Below are 19,838 nucleotides of genomic sequence, written 5' to 3'. Positions count from 1 at the left end.
CTACCAAGATTGGGGTGGAGAGAAGATAGTTTTTCTTCAGGTGAAATTGCATATTGACTTCTATCAGATATCAGATGATGAGAATAATACACTCTATTGAACTTTGATGACCAAAATATTCATAATTACTTTTAGTTCCCAGGTGCAGCAACAATTTTCCATCCAGTCTCTCTTTAGTCTTTATTTCAAATGTCCTTCTGATTTACATGTTTTTTATTACAAATTTTCTATTTTGAGTAAAATATTTATAGGTAAGTAAATTACCTACTGTTCTCTTTACTGTACTCCACGGCCCTTCAAATGTAACTCTTCTATGTACATATAAATTAGTATAGAATTTATCTGAAGAAAAAAATCTCCCTTTTCTTCTTAGAGTTCAAATATATAAAACCACAATTTTAATTCTATAGATAGCACCTGGCTTTCAGCATGATATCACCAATGAAAATTTAATCTGGTGTTATGGATTCTCTTGTTTCTAAAAAACTTCAAGAGGAAAATGAGAAGAGAAACAGTATAAATAATGAAACATTTCACGAAAAACGATTTTAGAAAATCCCAGATTTATTAGCTTTTATATTCATGATAAAGTTGTATTCTAAATATGTTCATATTTTCCAGTTTATTAATAGCATTAATAAACATTCATTTTGTACAAATTGAGGATCTTTAAGATTTCCTTTATGAGGAAGTACCTTTAAGTTACAGAAGACCCATTAGAGTGCCAAATTTCATGTAGCCCAGATGTTAAGAATCTACCATTGGTGATGAGCTGAAAATTAAAGGAACTTAAAAACAGAGTTTTTAAATGTCATTTCAATGCAAAAAGAGAAAGAATGTTTCCATTATATAAAAATCTAGTTCTGCCCCTAAGTCAAAATTATCTTTTAATTGGAAGGACACCTGAATTTCTCCCTTTTCCTCTAGTCCAAATACAAGCAAATAACTTCAGAAAGAATGAGTTTAATGTTTCTGAAAATTCTGACAGCCTTTAGAGAGTTCAGTTTTCTGCAGCATTCTATTTTACTATGCTACACGGATTTATGATTTATCACCAGTGATATGTAATGATAATTTCTAAAATTTATTGAGCGCTTATTAGGTTTTGTTATATGCATCACATTTAATTAGTTTCATCCAGTGATTCTCAACTGGGACTAATTTTGCCCCCTAGAAAGGGGTGTCATGACTGGAGTGGGGGTAGTTCTAGTGGCATCCAATAGGTAGAAGCTAGAGATGCTACTAAATACCCTACGATACAGAAAAAAGTTCCTCAAATCAAAGAATTATCCAGCTCCAAATGTCAATAGTGCTGAGGTAGAAAGGACCTGACAATCTACTCAACAACCCTCTGAGGTGGGTATTTATTATTATTATTATTATTATTATTATTATTATTGAAATATGTTTTACATATAATTGTGAAAATTTAAGTTATGCAACATTAATTTGATACATTTATATCTTATAATAGGATTGCTATTGTAGTAATAATTAGCACCTCTATCACTTTATGTAATTATCCTTCTTTTTAAGAGTTGGAATAATTAAATTCTAGTCTTTTAGCAAGTTTGACGATTATAATACAATGTTGTCTGTATCTATTATTCTGTGCATGAGGTGGATATTATTAACCTTATTTTCAGAAAAGGGAAATGAGACACTGAAGGTAAAATAATTTATTTAAGTCCACATGGCTACGTAAGTAGTGGTGTCAGGATTAAAAACGTATATCTTTATTGCTTCAAAGCCCAAGCTCTTTCCACTACATGCCGCTACCATCTTCAGGAAATTTTGATGACTATTGGTCGATTCCGAGTTTTGTGGGGTGGAGATCCTGCCTTATTCTAGATACTCGTCCTAACACTGAGCTCTTGTTTGCCAAAAGATTAATGATAACAATTGATCTCTAGAGCATCTTCAGATTTCCCCTTTAGAATGACATTTCAATTATTAGGTTAGTAACCCCAAGAGAAAACTGTTTGATTGTATATACTGTATTACTAAATAAGAGAAGAGTTGAAGTAAAACAGAAGACATAATTCCTGTCTCCAAGGAGGTCACGAAGAAGAAGGGTTATGTATGTATGTAAACAGAAGTATGTGTGTATGGGTGTTTATAAACAGAATGGTCAGACCAAACAGAATGTTGGAAAAAGTAAAAGTAAGCAATAATTTGGCCTAATTATGTATCAGGACACATCCCTCTGTGTCTGAAACATCTTTATAAGACTATATTTGCATCCTTGGTTATCACTTTGGAAGAGCCTTGGCAGCTTTTACCCTTCCAGCCTTAGGTAAATTTGTAAGCGGAACCAGCCTATCCATGTGAAGCTGACAAGACTTTGCACTTCTCTTCTTTGATATCTTTTCTTCCCTTGGGGGGTGACTTTTATTGACCTGTACACTTAAAAATGGTTTAAGATGGTAAATTTTATGTTATGTGTATTTTACCACTATAAAAATGCCATACAAATGGCCACCTAATATTCTATATTTAAGGTCAGTTCTGCTTAAAACATTAGTAGGAAATTTTGTACAGGAAATATATGGAGCAGTTAAATGCTTGGGTTTAAATCTCAGTTTTCTCCGTTAATATTTACTATGCAATTTGCTTGGGAAAATTACTAAACTTTTTGTACCATAGTTTCTTTACCTATAACATGGATAGTGAAGAAGGTACCTATCTCATGATGGTGTTATAAAGATTAAAAAAGGCAAAGTATGCTGTGTATTTTGCATAGCATTTGGCATGAATGGTAAATGCTCAATAAATATAAGCTGCTATAATATTATAATCAAATTTTATGAGCTGATATATGAGTAGCCTGGAGAGAAGAGCTTCACTCTTTCTTACTACCACCTTCTACTCACATCTGAACCATTGATCTCTTTCTCATTTCTGACATCTCAAAGCCACATTTAGGATTCCAGTCATGACCTTCAGCCATATTCAAACACTTTCCTGGTGCATAAGTCTACAATTCCACGTGAGATGCACCTACATGCAAATCTTGAATATCATGTCTCAATTAGTTCATTTGTTCATGTCTGCTCACGGGGTTAACGTTCTGAATAATGGTGAAGTCTTACTTATGCTAAGAACAAATTTGGGGTATAATCTTTTATGTTAAAAATCTAGGGTCTTCCTATGTACACACACTTAAAATGGAGTATTATAATTCAATGGTATTTAATAAAAATAACTCCAGTAGCTACTTGGTTTGCAGATTTCTGCTTTCTTGTCTTATTCTAGAATAGGTCTAGCAGTTCTGATTCCATAAAACTAATGTGAGGAGAAATGCTAGATTGATGGGTAAGTGAAGTGATAAATATACGAGGGATGATTTGATTAGAAACAGTATTACATACTGAAAGAAGTGATGGTTTGGAATTAGACCTGAGTTTGAATCTTAGCTCTATCACTACAGACATTTAGTTACCTTTTCTTGTCTGTTTCCTCAACTGAAAATTGAGAAGAATACCCTATATATATCGTTGTAAGGTTTACATGAGATGCTGCCTGGCAAATAGTAAGAACTCAAGAAATAATCGCTATTTCATTTATTCTTTCCAGAGGAAGGAGATCGATTGACAAATATTGGGGGTCTCTTTGAACCATATCACTTGGTTAACTTCTATGATCCTTTTTGGAACTAATTCTTATTTTCATGTACTTTTTGGTAACAAAGAGGAACTGATTAGCAATTCATTTCAAAATGAATTATATTTGATGGGTCACATTAGCAATTATAAAGCAAACAAGAGTCGGGGTGGGTAAATTCAATCACATATCTGGGAAAAGTCAATAACGAAGACAGCTCCGCTTGCCCCCCCACCCCGCCCCCCCGCCATTGTATGTCATATTGAAAAGGGAAAAACACGGGATTTGAAGGATCATTAAGTAAGAAATACGTCAATTCTTTTCTGGTATCTGACTTTATGCAATTGGGTTTGTCTCTTTGCTCATATTTTTACTATTAAAATTTAGTATAAAATTTTAATGTTTATAAAATCACTTTAAGATAGAAAAAAGGGTGATATCGAAATGCAAAGTGGAGCTATAAAACCTGCTGAACACATTCAATGTAAATATATGGTTTTGTCTTTCTATTGTTAAGAAATTCACGTTTTATTTATACTATATCTGGGTGACCGCAAGTCAACAATGAAGTAATTCACAAGCAAAGACTCTTGTCTTAGGTGTAGAGGTAATAAAGTAATCAGATCAAACTTTTTATTTTCATTTGAATATTTCAGTTTAAACTCAATGTGCCCTTGCTTTTCCACAATGGGATTCAGGAATTTAATGCTTAGCTCTTTAAAAACCACTAGCCAGGCACACAATCCACGCAGCAAAGACTCGGGAAAGTTAAGGCGCCCACACCTGAGAAAGCTTAGACGTCCCTGGAGAGTTGAAGATGGCGTTGATATGAGTCAGGTCAGAGTTATGACGCTACCTTCGCTTCAAAGACTGTCTGCATTCCTTTCAGCGTATTAGTCAAGATGTTTTGGTGACCGAGACTAGGGAATCTATAGGAGGGCGTGTTAGCTCACACACTCTCTCTACAGGTCATCGTAGTCGCTAACACACAGAGTAACTATCCTTAAAAACGCAAGCCCGGCTGAAAATTTTAGGACAGCCGACGAACAAATCCTGGGTGGATAATAGACAAAAGGATAACTCCTGTTACCATCTTGTAAGACTCTCCCAGCCCCCGCCATAAGAACGTCACCCAAGGGGGTCTACGCCACACGTGGAGCGCGCCTAAGCCTGAAATTAACAAAGCTGCTTTCTTCCCTCTGACACTCGAAGCGAGCGCTACCGGGAAGGCTTCGGGCGCTGACGCGGAACTTTGCTGCTCCGTAAGGCTGCATTTCGATACAAGAGAGACATATTGTCGTTCCCCCTTCAAAATGCACCTTGTAAGCGTAACAGGAACCTGGCTAGGATCTCGGAAAAGGGGAGGAGGAGGAATGCACCGGGAAGTTGGCGGCGGCGTGCCGGGGTCCCGCGGAACCTGGCGCGTGGGAGGGTCCAGCTGGCGGGTGGGGGCTAGGAATGGGGGCCTGGCTCTGCTGCTGCGGGCGGCTCCCTCTGTTCTCGAACATCCGGGCTGGACCTGGAGAGCGGCTGCGATTGTCCCCCACCTGCGGGCTGGGCTGCGGCTGAAGGTAAGGACGCAGAGCTGAAAGGAGCGCGCGCAAGGGAGGAAGGCTGGGAGTTAGAATCCGGAGAAGGAGGCGCGGGGCAGCGAGGGGGAGGAAGGAGGCAAGGAGGAAGGAGCGGTCCGGTTGCGGGCGGGAGTGCGGAGGGGGTGGAGAAAGCCGCTGGGACAACTGTGGGGCCGGACCAGGCAGTGCCCGGCTTTTAACCTGGGCAGTGGAGGCGGGGAAAGGAGTAAGAGGAAAGGGGAGGTGTGTGGGGTAGGGGTGGTGGGGGGAGTTGGAAGCAAATGACATCACAGCAGGTCAAAGAAAAAGGGGCGAGCGGCAGGCACTGAGAGAGCGGGACGTTTGGCATCAGGAGCTCGAGTCCAGCCTGCCCCGGGAGGGACCCGGGCGTCCCCAGAGACCATGCAGAGGTCGCCTCTGGAAAAGGCCGGCGTCGTCTCCAAACTTTTTTTCAGGTGAGAGGGTGTCCAGCCGAGCTTTGGAAGGACACGTGCCCAGGAAAGAGGAGGGCCTATGTATGGGCTGGGTTTTGGGAAAAGAGAAATAGTTCTTTGAAAGATGCGCTATCATTCATTGTTATGGAAGAGAATATGGATTTTGTGGATAAAATCGAAAACATTAAGAAGAGATAAAAGGATAAACTGAAGTCAATTGTTTGGATAGAGAGCCTTAACATTGACGTTTAAACAGCAACTGAAAGTCATGTTCTCAAGACCCAAATGTGCTACTATGCAATTATTTTCTTAGATTTTTCTAAGAAATTTAGTAATTACAAACTTGCTAATAAAAAATACTTTAGCCCTTTGTTTTCTCCACTTCGTACCTAGGAAACTTAGATGTCTTCTTGGCACACGTATTATCAGTGCCATGCCTGCACATAGTAGGTGCTCAGAAAACATTTGTTGACTGAATTTTAAACGTTTTTAGGGTACTATTGCTTAAATTAAGTATTTATTTTTACAATGCTGAGTCCGTCTAACAAATACTTGCTGCGATTCCATTATTCTTTCTTTTGAGAATGAAAGCAAATTCCTTGAAATATCTATCTTTAAAAATAAAGCCAATCACAAGGTATAAATTTTAAAAGGGTGGTCAGAATTATCATGGAAATGTGAAGCCATAGGAATAGACATTGTAGTTATATCCAGTTGATATTTAATAAGTTCTACTACTCCTGCTTTGCATGTGATGAGCCATGAAAGCTTACAAACTTCCTCTAATGAGAATTTAAAAATAGAATCTAAGTTCAGAGTCTTAGGCAAAGTGTAACTGGATGTAGAGTTTCATATTTGAAGTTCTTTGGATACTTTATCTACTTTGTTCCTGTTACACTTGTATGAGTGAATGAATAGGTATAGTTCTCATGAGGAATTACTTGACTTATAATCAGCACACTTAGGTATCAGAACAGCCAAATACATTATAAATTTGCCCATATGTGTGGGAGGGGGAGAAGGGACTCGGCTTTCATGTCTTGCTGTTTTATTCTCTGCATGTGCCCTAAGCCTGGAACACAGGTACTAAGGAGAGGTCATTGGCAGTTGAAGGAGAGCTCCTCCCTGTGGATAGGAGAAAAGGACTTTACTCTTTGGAATTACCTTTTGTGTTGATGTTTTCAGCACCTTTTGTTACTCCCTCTATAAAAATTGAATTACCTATTGATGTATTTTCCTACTACTTACAACATCAGAATGTTCGTTGGCATACATTGTAGACTTTTTAGTAGAGCACTTTGAGGAACCTAAATGCCAATCAGTCTGAAAAATGCAGTTTTCAGAAGAATGAATATCCCATGGCTACTTCTAAGTACTAAGGAACTTTAAATTACCTCATTGCTCATTTAAGTGAGATCATTGTTGATTTATCAAACTTTATTTTCCCCCAACAGATCACCTTATAAGTTTTAGTATAGTTTAAAAATGCTCCCAAGTTGATTTGTAAAAAGTATATATATATTAATGGCAACTAACTTTGTGAAGCGCATACTCATTCCTATTCTCCAAACTATTTCATAATAAATTGCTCTAAGAATAGATGTATTTTAAAACAGTTAAGTTTCTACTATTTATAGGAATTGACAGTCACCTAAAGTACAAGTGATTATAAACTTCCTTCTGGGATGTAATTCTGAAAGGGTAAGAAACTTATTTTCTGCATTGAATTAGACAGCGGTCATGGGTGTTATGCTTTGGATTCAGATTGTTTTGATTCAAATCCTGGATCTGCTACTTAGTAGCTGTGTGACCTGAGGCAAGTCTCTTAACATCTCTGTGTTTGTGTTGCTTGACCTTTAAAACTTGGAGACTAGTAGGACCTATGTCATAGGAGTTAATCTGTTAACAGATTAACGCATATAAAGTGTTTAGCCCATAAATGTTAGGTGCTATTGTTATAATATCTTCATCATTATGATCACAATGATGATGATCATCTTCAACTACCATATTTTTATAATTCTTTACAATACCATATACCTTGTTTATATAAATATACTCAGTTCATCGTCGTTACATATATTTTTGTGACTGTCTCATTTTCTGATAACTTTTAAGGTTGTTCTGTCTTTTTTCTCAAGCTCTGAATTTCCTGTATTCTGTTTAGTTGTGAGATTGTGTATCAAATCATGTGTCAGATGACACAGCGTGGATGTCACTTATGGTATCTATAACAGAAATCTAGATCTACACTTGAGTTATTAGAGCCCCACAGAATCCAAGTGTACAATGCCTCAAATCTCTTACAAGACTAGGTACAGGGGCCCCAATAAACTCCATAAATAAATATCAGGTAAGACCAAGGAGTATACAATGTTAGGATCTAATATTAGGTGGAAATTCGGCAAGAATAGCATATTGTTAAATCTCAGGTTAATAATAAGATAATGTAAGATACTTTTGTAATTATTAGACACAAAGTAATGAGTGATTTTAAAACAAATATGCTAGAATTTATACATTGGAATACATCCTACTTTTGATCAAAGTATCTTTGGATTCTTGTTATGGAATTACCTTTAAAAACAGTATATAAATTTTTTCTCCTATAGTAGTTTATTACTTTTTAGACATTATCTTATAGTAGCTTGCTTTAGATTAAAAGTCTTATTACCTAAGACTGGTCACTTGGACTTGCTTCAAAATGACTTTTGATGGTATCTCTAAATTAAATGCATCCTGGAAGTATATTTTCATTATAATTCGCTTTGTTAACAGCCAAGTGCTAGTTAAGTTTAGATATTGTCATTCAAAAAATGTATTGCAAACTTTATGGACATTTCCTAATGAAGAGAAACAATTGCTTTGAGCAACAGAAGCACAATTATAAGTTTATTATGAAATACCTGTAAAGATGACAGTTTTGAAGAGGATCACACTTATATGGTTATGGAAATTATGGCATAGTGTAAAAAATTCATCACAATGATTTTATGTTTACATTTTATTTACACGTTTGTAAGGCATGCGGAAATCTTAAATCGTGACAGTCATAAATAGTTTTGCAGTTCCTTGGGGGTATTCATAGAAATGTTGCCAAGGGAGACTGTTGGCCAATTAAATAAAGACCTGTCCCAATCAATACACAGGTTTTTCTCTCAGATAAGGCTTAAACTATCCAAATAAAAAGAAATAGATGCATAAAACAAAAGACTAACGAGATGCACGATTCATAGTGAGTGTACAGCTGCTAAGGGTACCTGAATACCATGAGACTATTTATTCAGGCAGTGAGAAAATGCCATGAGGACAGCCCAGGATTTCCATGCACTCTCTTGGCTTTGCCTCACATAGGAATTGGAGACCACTTTTGGGACAAGGGCCCCTCTGTCTTGGACAGTGTTGCCTGAACATTGACAAATGTTGTCATCCTATATCAGTCATTTAATATTCCTTTCTATCCATCAGCTTTTGCTGGTAATGTTTTATTATGATACTGTGCAGATTTTTCAAATTTGAATATGTGTCAGTTTTGGTTGGTTATGTGTCGCTTATGGTATTCAAAGGAGGTTCCAAAAGTACCTCCTTTGCATGATATGACTAAAATTGTAATTATATATATTTTAAAATATAAAACATGTTTATGTAATTAAGTTTCAGTTAATTTTGCTAGTTAAAAAAAATTCTCCTTGGTTTCAAAATGTATTCTAATAGCTTTTACATGCTAGTTCAATTTATTACTCGACTGTCTACGAATATTCTTGTATACTTATCACAAATGGCCTATGGTATAGCATTAAAATTCCATTTCTTGCTACAGAGAGCAGTGGAGTCTTTTTCTTAACTGCTTCATTAATATTTTATGTTTGATGCGACAATTAAAATATCCCTCAGAGCCAATTGCTACACTAGGGAAATCACGATTTTCTAGTTTTCCATTTATGTTTTAAGGGAGGAAGTAGGACTTAGTATGATAATATTCAATGCATCAATGTTGAAAGTTGTTTAAAAGGCCCTGAAATGGCACCACTCTAAAATGTATTATTATTGTTAGTGTTGTTTCACAAGAACCTGTAATTTCAGTGCGATAGAGTTACTGTATAAGTATAGGATTGCAAAACCACCAGGGAAGGGTGTTAGCCATTTAGCATGCTGCTATATGTTGTTTGTCAAAATTTAAAAACACCTCTGTGACTCAGCAGCAATTTGGGCAATTTTGATTCCACTGATTCCTGACGCATCTGTGTAGGGCACTTCCCTAGCACAAATCCCTGTAATGCAATGAGGTCAAGAGGAGACAACAGATTATGACAGAGGTCTGGTTGTTTGAGGACCCTGCCTGAGGGTCGAATTTACAGATGTGTTAAGTGCATTATCACGGAGCAAAACATTACTCTTTCAGGTACTTCTCAGCTCCTAAGAATTTACCTTGTGGTTGTTTGAGAGTGAAATTAGCATTACGAAGTAGCTTTACTATGGAGCTTTGTGTCAGCAAAGAGTTTAAGCTTCTTTTAGCAAGAAATCTGTAAAAATTCAATTAGCTTGCTTGATGTAGAAAGTGAATATATTCTTATAGAGCTCTGAAAGATTTGTTTTCACAGCTGTATCCAGGTTGCAAGGCTTGTCAAGTTAGCTATTCTCTGTGCAGCTCCATTAGCTTTTTACTGTCTTTTAACATCAGTAACTTTCAAATTGTAAAGCCCTGGATGTCAGGGCCTTCTATGACTTGTTTAGTATTCAGACCATTTCAAGACTCCTGCATATAATGATTTAATACACAATTCTCTGTGATGATGATGATTCCATGGTGATTCCATGGTGATACAGGCTTATCGATATTGTAGATCAATGACGTTCACAGGCATGTAAGGCAGCATCTTTCTGATTAAAAGAGATCAAAGCAAGCAGGACTGTGGACAGATTTTACATACTTAGAGCATTTATTCCATCACATTTTTCTTGTGTCCCTTTATGGCCAGGCGTTAACCATAGTGGGAAAGACTGCTTGCTAATTCCTTGCTCGTGGGATAAAGACATGGTTTGAAGATTTCTGCTAAGTTCAGTGGGTTCTCAGCCCTGAAACTGGGCTTTACTTCGATATAATCAGGGAGTTCTCCCATAGGTTGCTTCAAGGAGCTAAGTCAGAGCAGTAGATCGTTATTCAAGACATACTAAATTCATTTATTTACCACCTATGTTCCATGTGAGGCATTAAGAAGGTTGAGGTGCACAAGAAAAAATTGATGCTGCCTTCAAAGAATGAATTCTCTGAAATCCAACATCTCAAAGGCTTATAGAAACACTCCACAGGGCATCTCATCCAGTCTAAGGCTAGTTGAGTAAGGCTTTCTGGAGGAGTGACTCTTGAGTTGACACAGAAAGATTATCTAAAGATGGTGTGGATAGGTTAGGAAACATTGACACATAGAAGCAGCAGACTGTGTGTAGGACTGGCAATAAGTGAGCATGGCACTGTGCATGGCAATCTTCAAAAAGATTTCAGAGAAGTTCCCTGTGACCGGAGCATAAGATGTGTGACCGAGTTTTGGGGGAGACGGATCTGACACTCTAGTAAGGGCTAGATCATAGGGGCTTCCTGAGCTTCATTTGGGCTTTACCATATTGCAAATGAAAAGCCATAGATTTCAAGCAGGGGAGTGACATGACCAGTTCAAAGTTGTTACAGTTTTGCAAAAGAAATGAACTGAAAGAATGGCAGTGGAGATAGAGACAAAGAGATGGATTTAAAAGATATTTAGAAGATAAAATTGACAGGTTTGGGAGTTCGATAGGGAAGGTGAAGAAGAGGAGAGAGAATCAAGGACAATGTCTAGATTTGCTGGCTTGGGTAATGGTGGATAGTGGTAATGCTTTCTGAGCAAGGAGATTCAGTTGGAGAAGGCTTGGGGTGTGGGTGAAGACCTGTGCACACCCTCTGGTTCTCTTTAAAATAAAAAAGGAAATGATACATATGGCTCAATGGCAGGTAATATGGTTATTTCAAAAAAATATTAAAGCGATCTAGAGCTTGGTCTTAGGGAAGAGATATTAAGATGTCTGAGGTGACAGAATCATAAATACTTCCCTTGCACTCTTCTGTAAAGTCCAGAGTGACATCTAGGGAAGAATTTATAGTGCCTATCTGTTTGGCATTATTGTGGAACAGAGTCACCCAAGAGTGTGTCTAGAACAAGCAGCTGTACCCCAGGGATAGCACTGGTTAAAGTCTACTTAGAAATTCTACTTAGAAACTTCCTACTACCGTCCCCTCCAAACCCACCAGCTGATATCTGAAGTGCCTCTACCCCACTAATAACTTCACTCCTTTAAACTACGGTTTTTACACATCTGATTTCTATGATCGTAGACATTCAAGAAGTAGGTATGAAAATCTGCTGGGGCTTCTTTTATCTGTAGTGATGGAGTAAATAAAAGTACACCTATATCATGAAATATTTTTATGTGTTCTGAAAAAGATTCTTATTACCCTCAAAAAGATTATGCATCATCGTTTAATGTTAAAACTTTGAGTCTCTTAAATTACAGGGGTCCCCAACCGGTATCGGTCTGTGGCCTGTTAGGAACTGGGCTGCACAGCAGGAGGTGAGCAGCGGCAAGTGAGCAAAACTTCATCTGTTTTTGCAGTTGCCGTCCAGCACTAGCATCACTGCCTCAGCTCTACTTCAGATCATCAGGCATTAGATTCTCATAGGAGCACTGGTGCTCAAAGGCGGGGGACCACTGTGGTAAAACTCACAGAGCTTTTTTTCTTAGCACTGCTTACAGAGGCACAGTCACCTTCTACCCAACTTCACACTTCCCCCCGCCACCACCAAATGCTTAGTGAAATTCTTCAAAAAGGGAGCTAAGAATTTCATCTGGTACCAGTCAGACCAATATGTGAAAATTAAGCTTAATAGGCATAATCTTTGAGGTGCTAACACTGTGTGTAAAGGAGATTCAAAGGCCAGACCTTGGACCCCAGTATTGGTCATGGGAGGAACAAGAAAATGAAGCCCCTTCTGGCAGGGATTAGAGACCCCAGTTCTAGAGGGAGCCGACGCTACATAGGAAATTCTTTTTACACATTTTATTTATTTTAAACATCTGTATGAACTCTGGAAGATAAAACAACAACAACAAAGCTTTACTTTTTCAACCAAAATCCCTTGCTATACTTTAGATTAGGGATCAGCAAGCAAACTTTTTCTATAAAAGGCTAGGTAGTAAATATTTTCAATATTATAGGCAACGTGGTCTCTGACATTGTGGGAAAGCAGCCATAGATGATATGCAAACAATGGGCATGGCTTTGTTCCAAAAAAACCTTATTTATGGGCACTAAAATATGAAATTCATATAATTTTCACACATCACAAGATATTTTTAATAAAATTATATTGCGATAAGTTTCAAAATATGTAGCTATAAAATTAGTTTAAAATAAAGATCCAGAAAAACTTTTCAAGGCTCATATATAATTAATTTTATTGTATTCAGTAACTGAGTAATTTTTAAAGGCAGTGAGACTCTGACACATGCAAAATGGATTTTTCAGAAGAGAAAAATACTGCAATAGCTTAACAACTGTTAGATAATTTCTCAGAATAGTTTTTGATTAACAGGAATCTATTTATAATGTCTTTTTTTTGCATACACATCTTTTGATACCTCTTACCCATCTTTTGATATCTAGCACCTGTCTGAGTAACTGGTGCATAGTAGGCCTTTAAAATATACTTGTCGAATTAAATAAAACTTGACTAATTCAGTTTATGGCTATCCTTCTAAAATTTAATTTTTGATGGAAATGTAAAAATTTCCTTATAAATGTGGAATTTAAAAAATTTTCCATTTGGTATTCTGCCTAATATGGCTAATTTTGAATAAATATATTAATTGTTTTACTATGTGTTCTGAAGTGTAACATCAATAGGAAAATTTCTGTCTTTTGCTTTCTTATGTAGTTCACGGGACTTTCTAGGAAAATTCAAGCTTAAGATAGTACACTATTATTTTTCTTCAGAAGATCAACGATAGCTAAACTTGCTACAGATAGGCTTTTCCCTTTGAAATATTGTTCTTTTTAAATCTCATGTGAATATTCAGGTTGCCTGACAGTTTATTTTAAAGCCAGAATATTAAAATGATTATTTCCAAAATTTCTCCCTAAATATATGTGCCACAATTTAGTATTTTAAAAGAAGGAATTTTTAATTAATTTTTTTTCTTGGGCCTCTGAATACATTTTTTCAATAAAGTGATGTTACCAAAAGAACTACTTTTCAACTCAAAGATAGGGTTGGCTTCTAAAAACTCACACTAGCCTCTTTTCTATCCCCCTTTCACCTGGTACCTAATAGGGTTACTCTCTTCTACTCATAAATATCAACATATTGCTTGTATATATCTACTGTGAATGAAAGTGTACAAAGCAAATCTCCCATGGATTAATTAGATTGTGGAGTTTACTTGAATCAAATCATTAATACAGTTAGACATTACATATTTATGTAAATCAGTTTATTCAGAGAATTCAAAAGCATGCCAGTACCAAACATCTCAATAGAAACAGCTCAGCTGCACAAAACTTAACCCAGACTGCACTTCTTACCCTGATTTGTTCCATCACGTACCAGCCATGACCGTTCATTGTTTCCTCAGACCTACTGAGCCAGGCTTTCTGTTGAGTTTGTGCATCCATTCTCTTACCTTAGTAAATTCACCCCCTCTGATGCGTTCAGCCCCTTTCATGTTCCTCTCACTGCCACCCACCCTCCTTGATCATCGATCACTAATTCATCATTCATGTCATCTATGTTTACTCTAATTCTCTTTCTTAAGGCTGAAGGACAAGGCAGAGAGTCACTTGACAGATGGTTCTTCACCTTTATGTTTGACATTTTGTGTATTCGTCTTGGATTTTCCCAGTGCTTTGGTTTTTACAATTTTTTTTAAAACAATACTTTTATCAGTGAATTCTAATTTCGAAATGAATCTTCCATGGAACTGCAATACGTACAAATAAAAGTGACAATAAAAGACAATAACCCTTATATAAATACAAAGATATAGTTAGCCTCCTGCCCCAAAGTAAGGACCGAAATGATTATATAACATATGTGTGCTATTTTCTTGGTCCTATGTACTTGCATTTTTCACAATGTTAAGTTTCTGAAATTGCTGCCAAAAGAAACTTGACAGCTATCAGACCCAGGGATACATTGTAATATGGGATTTAGCGGTACATAGACGGCATATGTTCCTGTGACCTAAATTGAAATATTTGCATTGGTTGTACCCCATGAGGTTGCTTTTTAAATTAAATTTAGTTTCTTGCTTGAAATTTTTGAGAAAGATTACTCTGTGATCTAGTTTTAAAAGAAAAGGTTAATATTAAGTCTGAAATTCGTCTGGCATACCAAGCACAGTAATTAAAAGAGAGGTTGTCCACGCTCAGTGCTTCACTACGCTTTGAAATTATACTGCCTGTCCTGCAGGTGAAGGTGTTAAGGATATAGCTTGTCACTGCAAGTCATAGCTGTGAATGGCCAAGAGTGATTCCAAAGCATATTTTTGATCTGAACCTGGAGAAGGCTTAGAAGAAAACTTTAATTATGATACTGAAGAATAAGGTGGTAGGTAATGGTATGAATAGATATATAATATTGAAAATTTTCTTGAAAACTGTATATAGTTAATATAACATTTCTTTTTGGAAAGACTATTTATTGATGGTGAGTCTTATAATCAGTGTCACCTGATAGTTGAGCAAGCATGGTCAGGTATTGTAAAACAGTGATAATATCACACATGGCTTGTTATTTTCTGGGGATCGTACAACTCTCTGTTATGCCAGGATGAAACCTTGTGCGAACAGATATGCCAGAGACAACGGTGGGCTGTTAACTGAGCTTGACCCATGAGTGTCTGTAGTGACAAGCTCACTTACACAGGGAGAAATAATCAGTGACTGATTGTGATATGTTTAAATATGTGCAAAGAGATGTCAGGGAAAGGTTTCTTACATGGTGGGCACTAAATGAATTAGCCTGGCAGTCCAGGATGAACCCATTGTACTAAAATTTTAATATAACACATTTGAGAATGTATGATGTTTTTTATCCCTAATTTTAAAATAGTAAAGCATACTTATAGATATTTTAAATCAAAAGTTGGTGAACGCCTTGAAATTTTTCTGGGGAACACTAGGTATTGAGGCTTAGTTTGAAAACCACTGAAGTAGTTTTCTCTCATTTTGGTTATTCCTGGTATTTGCTTAAGTTCCTCATGTCACCCAAACTATACTCTCAGGAAATAATCTTACATTCTACTTTGTCTCTATCCTTATTGTCAACTCTTAGGTAGCACTATATAGTGGAAAAAGCATGTACTTTGGAACCAGACAGACCTGGTTGGGATTCTTGCTCTGTGACTTATTAATAACAATGTGGTCTTAGCAATTTACTTACCTTCCTCCTCTGATGATGTTGTGCTCATCAGTATAATGAGTTCTTAACATGTTTCAGCGTTGTTATATCTAACATTCGTCAAGTGTTTGTGTATATTAGGGTTCTCCAGAACAATAAAACTAATAAGAGATATCTGTATCTCTATATATCTATTGATTATATATATATATATATATATATATATATTTGTATAAAATAGGGATATATATATAAAATAGGGATATTTTATATTTTATATAAAAGGGATATTTTACATTTTATATAAAATAGGGATATATATACATATATATCCCTATTTTTTATAAGGAATTGGCTCACTGATTATAAAGGCTGACAAGTCCCAAAATCTGCAGGTGGGCAGCTAGGCTAGAGACCCAGGAGAGCTGATATTCACGTTTGATTCTGAAGGCAGCTTGCTGGAGAATTCTCTCTCGCTTGGGGGTGCCAGGGTTTTTGTTCTTTTCATGCCTCCAGTTGATTGGATGAGACTCACTCGTTATGGAAGGCAATCTACTTTACCTATATTTCACTGATTTAAATGTAAATCTCATCCAAAAACTTACAAGTTGGCATATAAAATTAAACCATCATACTCTGTAAGCATTTTTCTATGTATTAATGGACAGCTAATAATGCCAGACATAGAGTAACTCTTTAATATATGGTAAACACTGTTATTGACATTATTAGTATAATTATACTTTTTCATCTTTATCTCAGGCTCCAGGAAAGTACTTCTCCTTTCTAAATTTAAGCCTCATCTTTTGTGAACTGGACCCAGTGCCCTCTCTAAAGTATGGAGATTACACTCCCACAAATGTCCTTGCCCAATCTCACATCTGCAGCCTTTGCTTTGCTATTAGCTTTCATCTCCAACTTTTAAACTTACCTTAAGTAGTCAGAATATCACCTTTGTTCATTTCCCCCTCTGTGTACATTGTCATGGTACATAAACAACATGGAGACAATGCAGAGTATGTCAAGTGACATGATATGGAAACTGTCGAGGAGGGTCAAAATAAAAAGGACCGTTTGCTCTTGAGTAGACTGAAGAATGACTTTCCATTTATAAAATGTTGATCATCTGCGCTAAGAACAAATCAAATGAAGGTCTGACATTGGGAAGAATGTTTTGGTAGTGAAGGGTATTAAAAATGAAAATATTTTATTGAGGAGAATGAAAGAATCTTGGTTGGAAGTTTTAGTATTGCTGGCTTTAAGTTGTGACTCAGAAAGGGACATCGATGTTATGAAAGGATGGTCCCTGAACAAATATAGACACCCTCACATTTTCATTGCATTTACCACAGATTTGAAAAATGTTTTGACTTTTTTTTGGCTCGTAATATATTTGACCAGGAGTAATAGTTGAGCTACACCTATCTGCAATGATATCAGTGCCCTAACATATGTTATAAACATATCCTGTTTGAGTAATTATTAGTTAACATTAATTTGTTCAGTTTTTACACTGTTCCAAGCACTGCACGGGACAATGGAGATATACCTACATTGTCCACCAGAAGTTAGAGTTATGAAGGGAATAAACTAGCAAACAAAGTGTAATGTGGTAACATTAACTTAATGATTTAAAAAGTAATCAAGTGACAATTATGTGCTATGCTCTGTGGTGGGTACTGGGAATGCAGTAGTGAAAGCAAATCTGTATGATGTTTGTCCTTGTGGAGTTTACAGTCTAGTGTGTTTGGAGTCATGATTGGCAGACAAGAGACAATTTGTGGTAACAGTCAGTTGGAAGAAGTACAGGAGAGAAAGGAGCACATGGGAGGAAAACTAAACCTAGATTGTAGAGAGACTCACATATGTAATTTATATTAAACCATTTTAATGTATTTGAGATTTCTTGGAAATAGAGGTCAGGTTTTATTTCAAAGAAGTTATTAAATTTTCTTCAGTGTGACCTGGCATTTTGTTGATATTGGTACAAAACCAAAAAATGCAGTACCAAATCATGAGAATAGGACAGTTCTTTTAAAAATTAAGAGCCACGTTTTTATTCAATGGTTTATCTAGTGAGAGCTCCTGCAGAGTTCAGAAGGAAGAGAATCTGGCTGATGTTTCCTTTAAAGTTCATTTTCATAAAGTGCATATGGAAGCAAGAGATCATGACATTTGGAGGTCATGATAATTCTTAAGTGCCTGTAAAAATGATTTTCACTACACAATCATGAATTGTGTTATGATTTCTATTTTTAATGATCTGATTGCAAAAGTGACCATTTTGAACTCCTAAAGTGCTATCAGGATCAGTTAATGATTCAGTGATTCATTATTGGGTCTTTTACTGTTGAGGGAAAAAAAAAAGCAACGTAGGATACTTTGTGGACCTCTATTTACCTATCTGTTGCTTATGTAAAAAAAAAATGTAAAGATTAAATGAAGGCAAAGGGGATTTACAGTAAGGCTCTTTCAGCAGAATCTTCTTTCCTTGGCAAACTTTGACCCAATGGCTATCTACATTCTCTACCTCTGTCATGCTCCTTTTTTTCTGAGATTCGCAGTGGAGATGAGGGTTAAGCCACTGCTCTCCTCCCCTGTACCTCTTAGGAGTTTCATTGTTAGTGTCCCTCTCAGTAATATCAAGGCTCCAAGAAAAGGAAAAATAGCATTAGCATTGCTCCACAATCTCAGGAACAAAATTTGATGTGTCTACATGCACTTTTCCTTGCAAGGGGAGAAGAAATAAAGAAGATACTAAATTTACCTTTTAATGCTATAATTTGTAATTTATTTTTTAGAGAATGAAGTAATAACAATGGAAGATTTTAAAAAGGGTTAAAATGTCACCAGTAACCAAATGCCATATAGAATTTGAAGATGGAAAATAATCTGCAGCTGGGAATTCTGAATCTAGTGCCATGCTACTCTTTGAATGCTGAGAAATAGTCGAGTCACAGTAGTAAAATAGTATAACAGCAGAGAACATAATCAAGTTAGAGTGAAGAGAAAGTTGAGATACATGAGAAAAATTCTGGATTTGACCCATCATTTATCTGGTTAGATGATTCCAATTAGAATCCTAGAGACCAACTTTATTGCAACTGAACTTAAAAAATCAACTTTGTCTTCCTAATGCATCACATTTCGGTGTTACCCCTGGAGCATTAGTTTTTAATCATCTTCATCTTAAAACATTTCCAAGGTCACCACCAACTTCCATCATCATTCCATCTGGCAGCAAAATAAACATAAATAGACATCCTCAAATAAGCAATTTTAGATAGAAGTATACTACATTTTTTTTTTTTAAACTTTGGGAAAAGTTGTCTCAAAGCAGTTACAGGAAAGTAGGTGTCAGAGAGGACTTAATGAGTAGTGAGACATTTTGTGCACATAATGAGGGATCATTAAGTCATTTGGATGTTGAAGGGCGTGAGAGTCTAGCATGTGCTTCTCTTGTGGCAGCTTATACCTAACAGGTCCCCAACTCCACAACCAAGAGCTTCCCAGATGATTTCTGTCCCCACGAGAGAAGTGTCATCTCTATGCTACAAGAAACACTTTTCACTATGAGAAAAATCAAGTAGCTTTGATTCCAGATGTTGAGTTAATTTCAGAATGAAAACCATGGCTTGGCAAAGATGTGGGTATTTCATTGCCAAAGGACGGAGAAGCCCATTAGAGAGTTTACTTTGGGACCTAACGATGGTGTCCTAACAAAGCAGATGAACAAAGAGCTTCAATAAGGGATTCAGAGTTCTGGAAAAGAGGAAGAGATATCAAATAAATGGGATAGT

General features: G+C 36.5%; 1 protein-coding gene across 1 annotated transcript in view; it reads left to right on the top strand.

The window, feature by feature from the left end:
* Positions 1-5,445: 5,445 nt before the first annotated feature.
* CFTR (CF transmembrane conductance regulator) overlaps positions 5,446-19,838 on the top strand; it is a 155,010-nt gene continuing 140,617 nt past the window's right edge. Inside the window, exon 1 of the mRNA XM_039860787.1 lies at positions 5,446-5,629. Coding sequence (XP_039716721.1) covers positions 5,577-5,629 — 53 coding nt within the window. The 5' untranslated portion in view covers positions 5,446-5,576. The remainder of the gene's footprint in view (positions 5,630-19,838) is intronic.

Source organism: Pteropus medius, unplaced genomic scaffold (genome assembly GCF_902729225.1).
Source record: "Pteropus medius unplaced genomic scaffold, Ma_sr-lr_union100, whole genome shotgun sequence".
Taxonomy (NCBI): Eukaryota; Metazoa; Chordata; class Mammalia; order Chiroptera; family Pteropodidae; genus Pteropus; species Pteropus medius.
The sequence above is the reverse complement of the archived record's forward strand: the minus strand, read 5'-3'. Positions and strand labels throughout refer to the sequence as shown.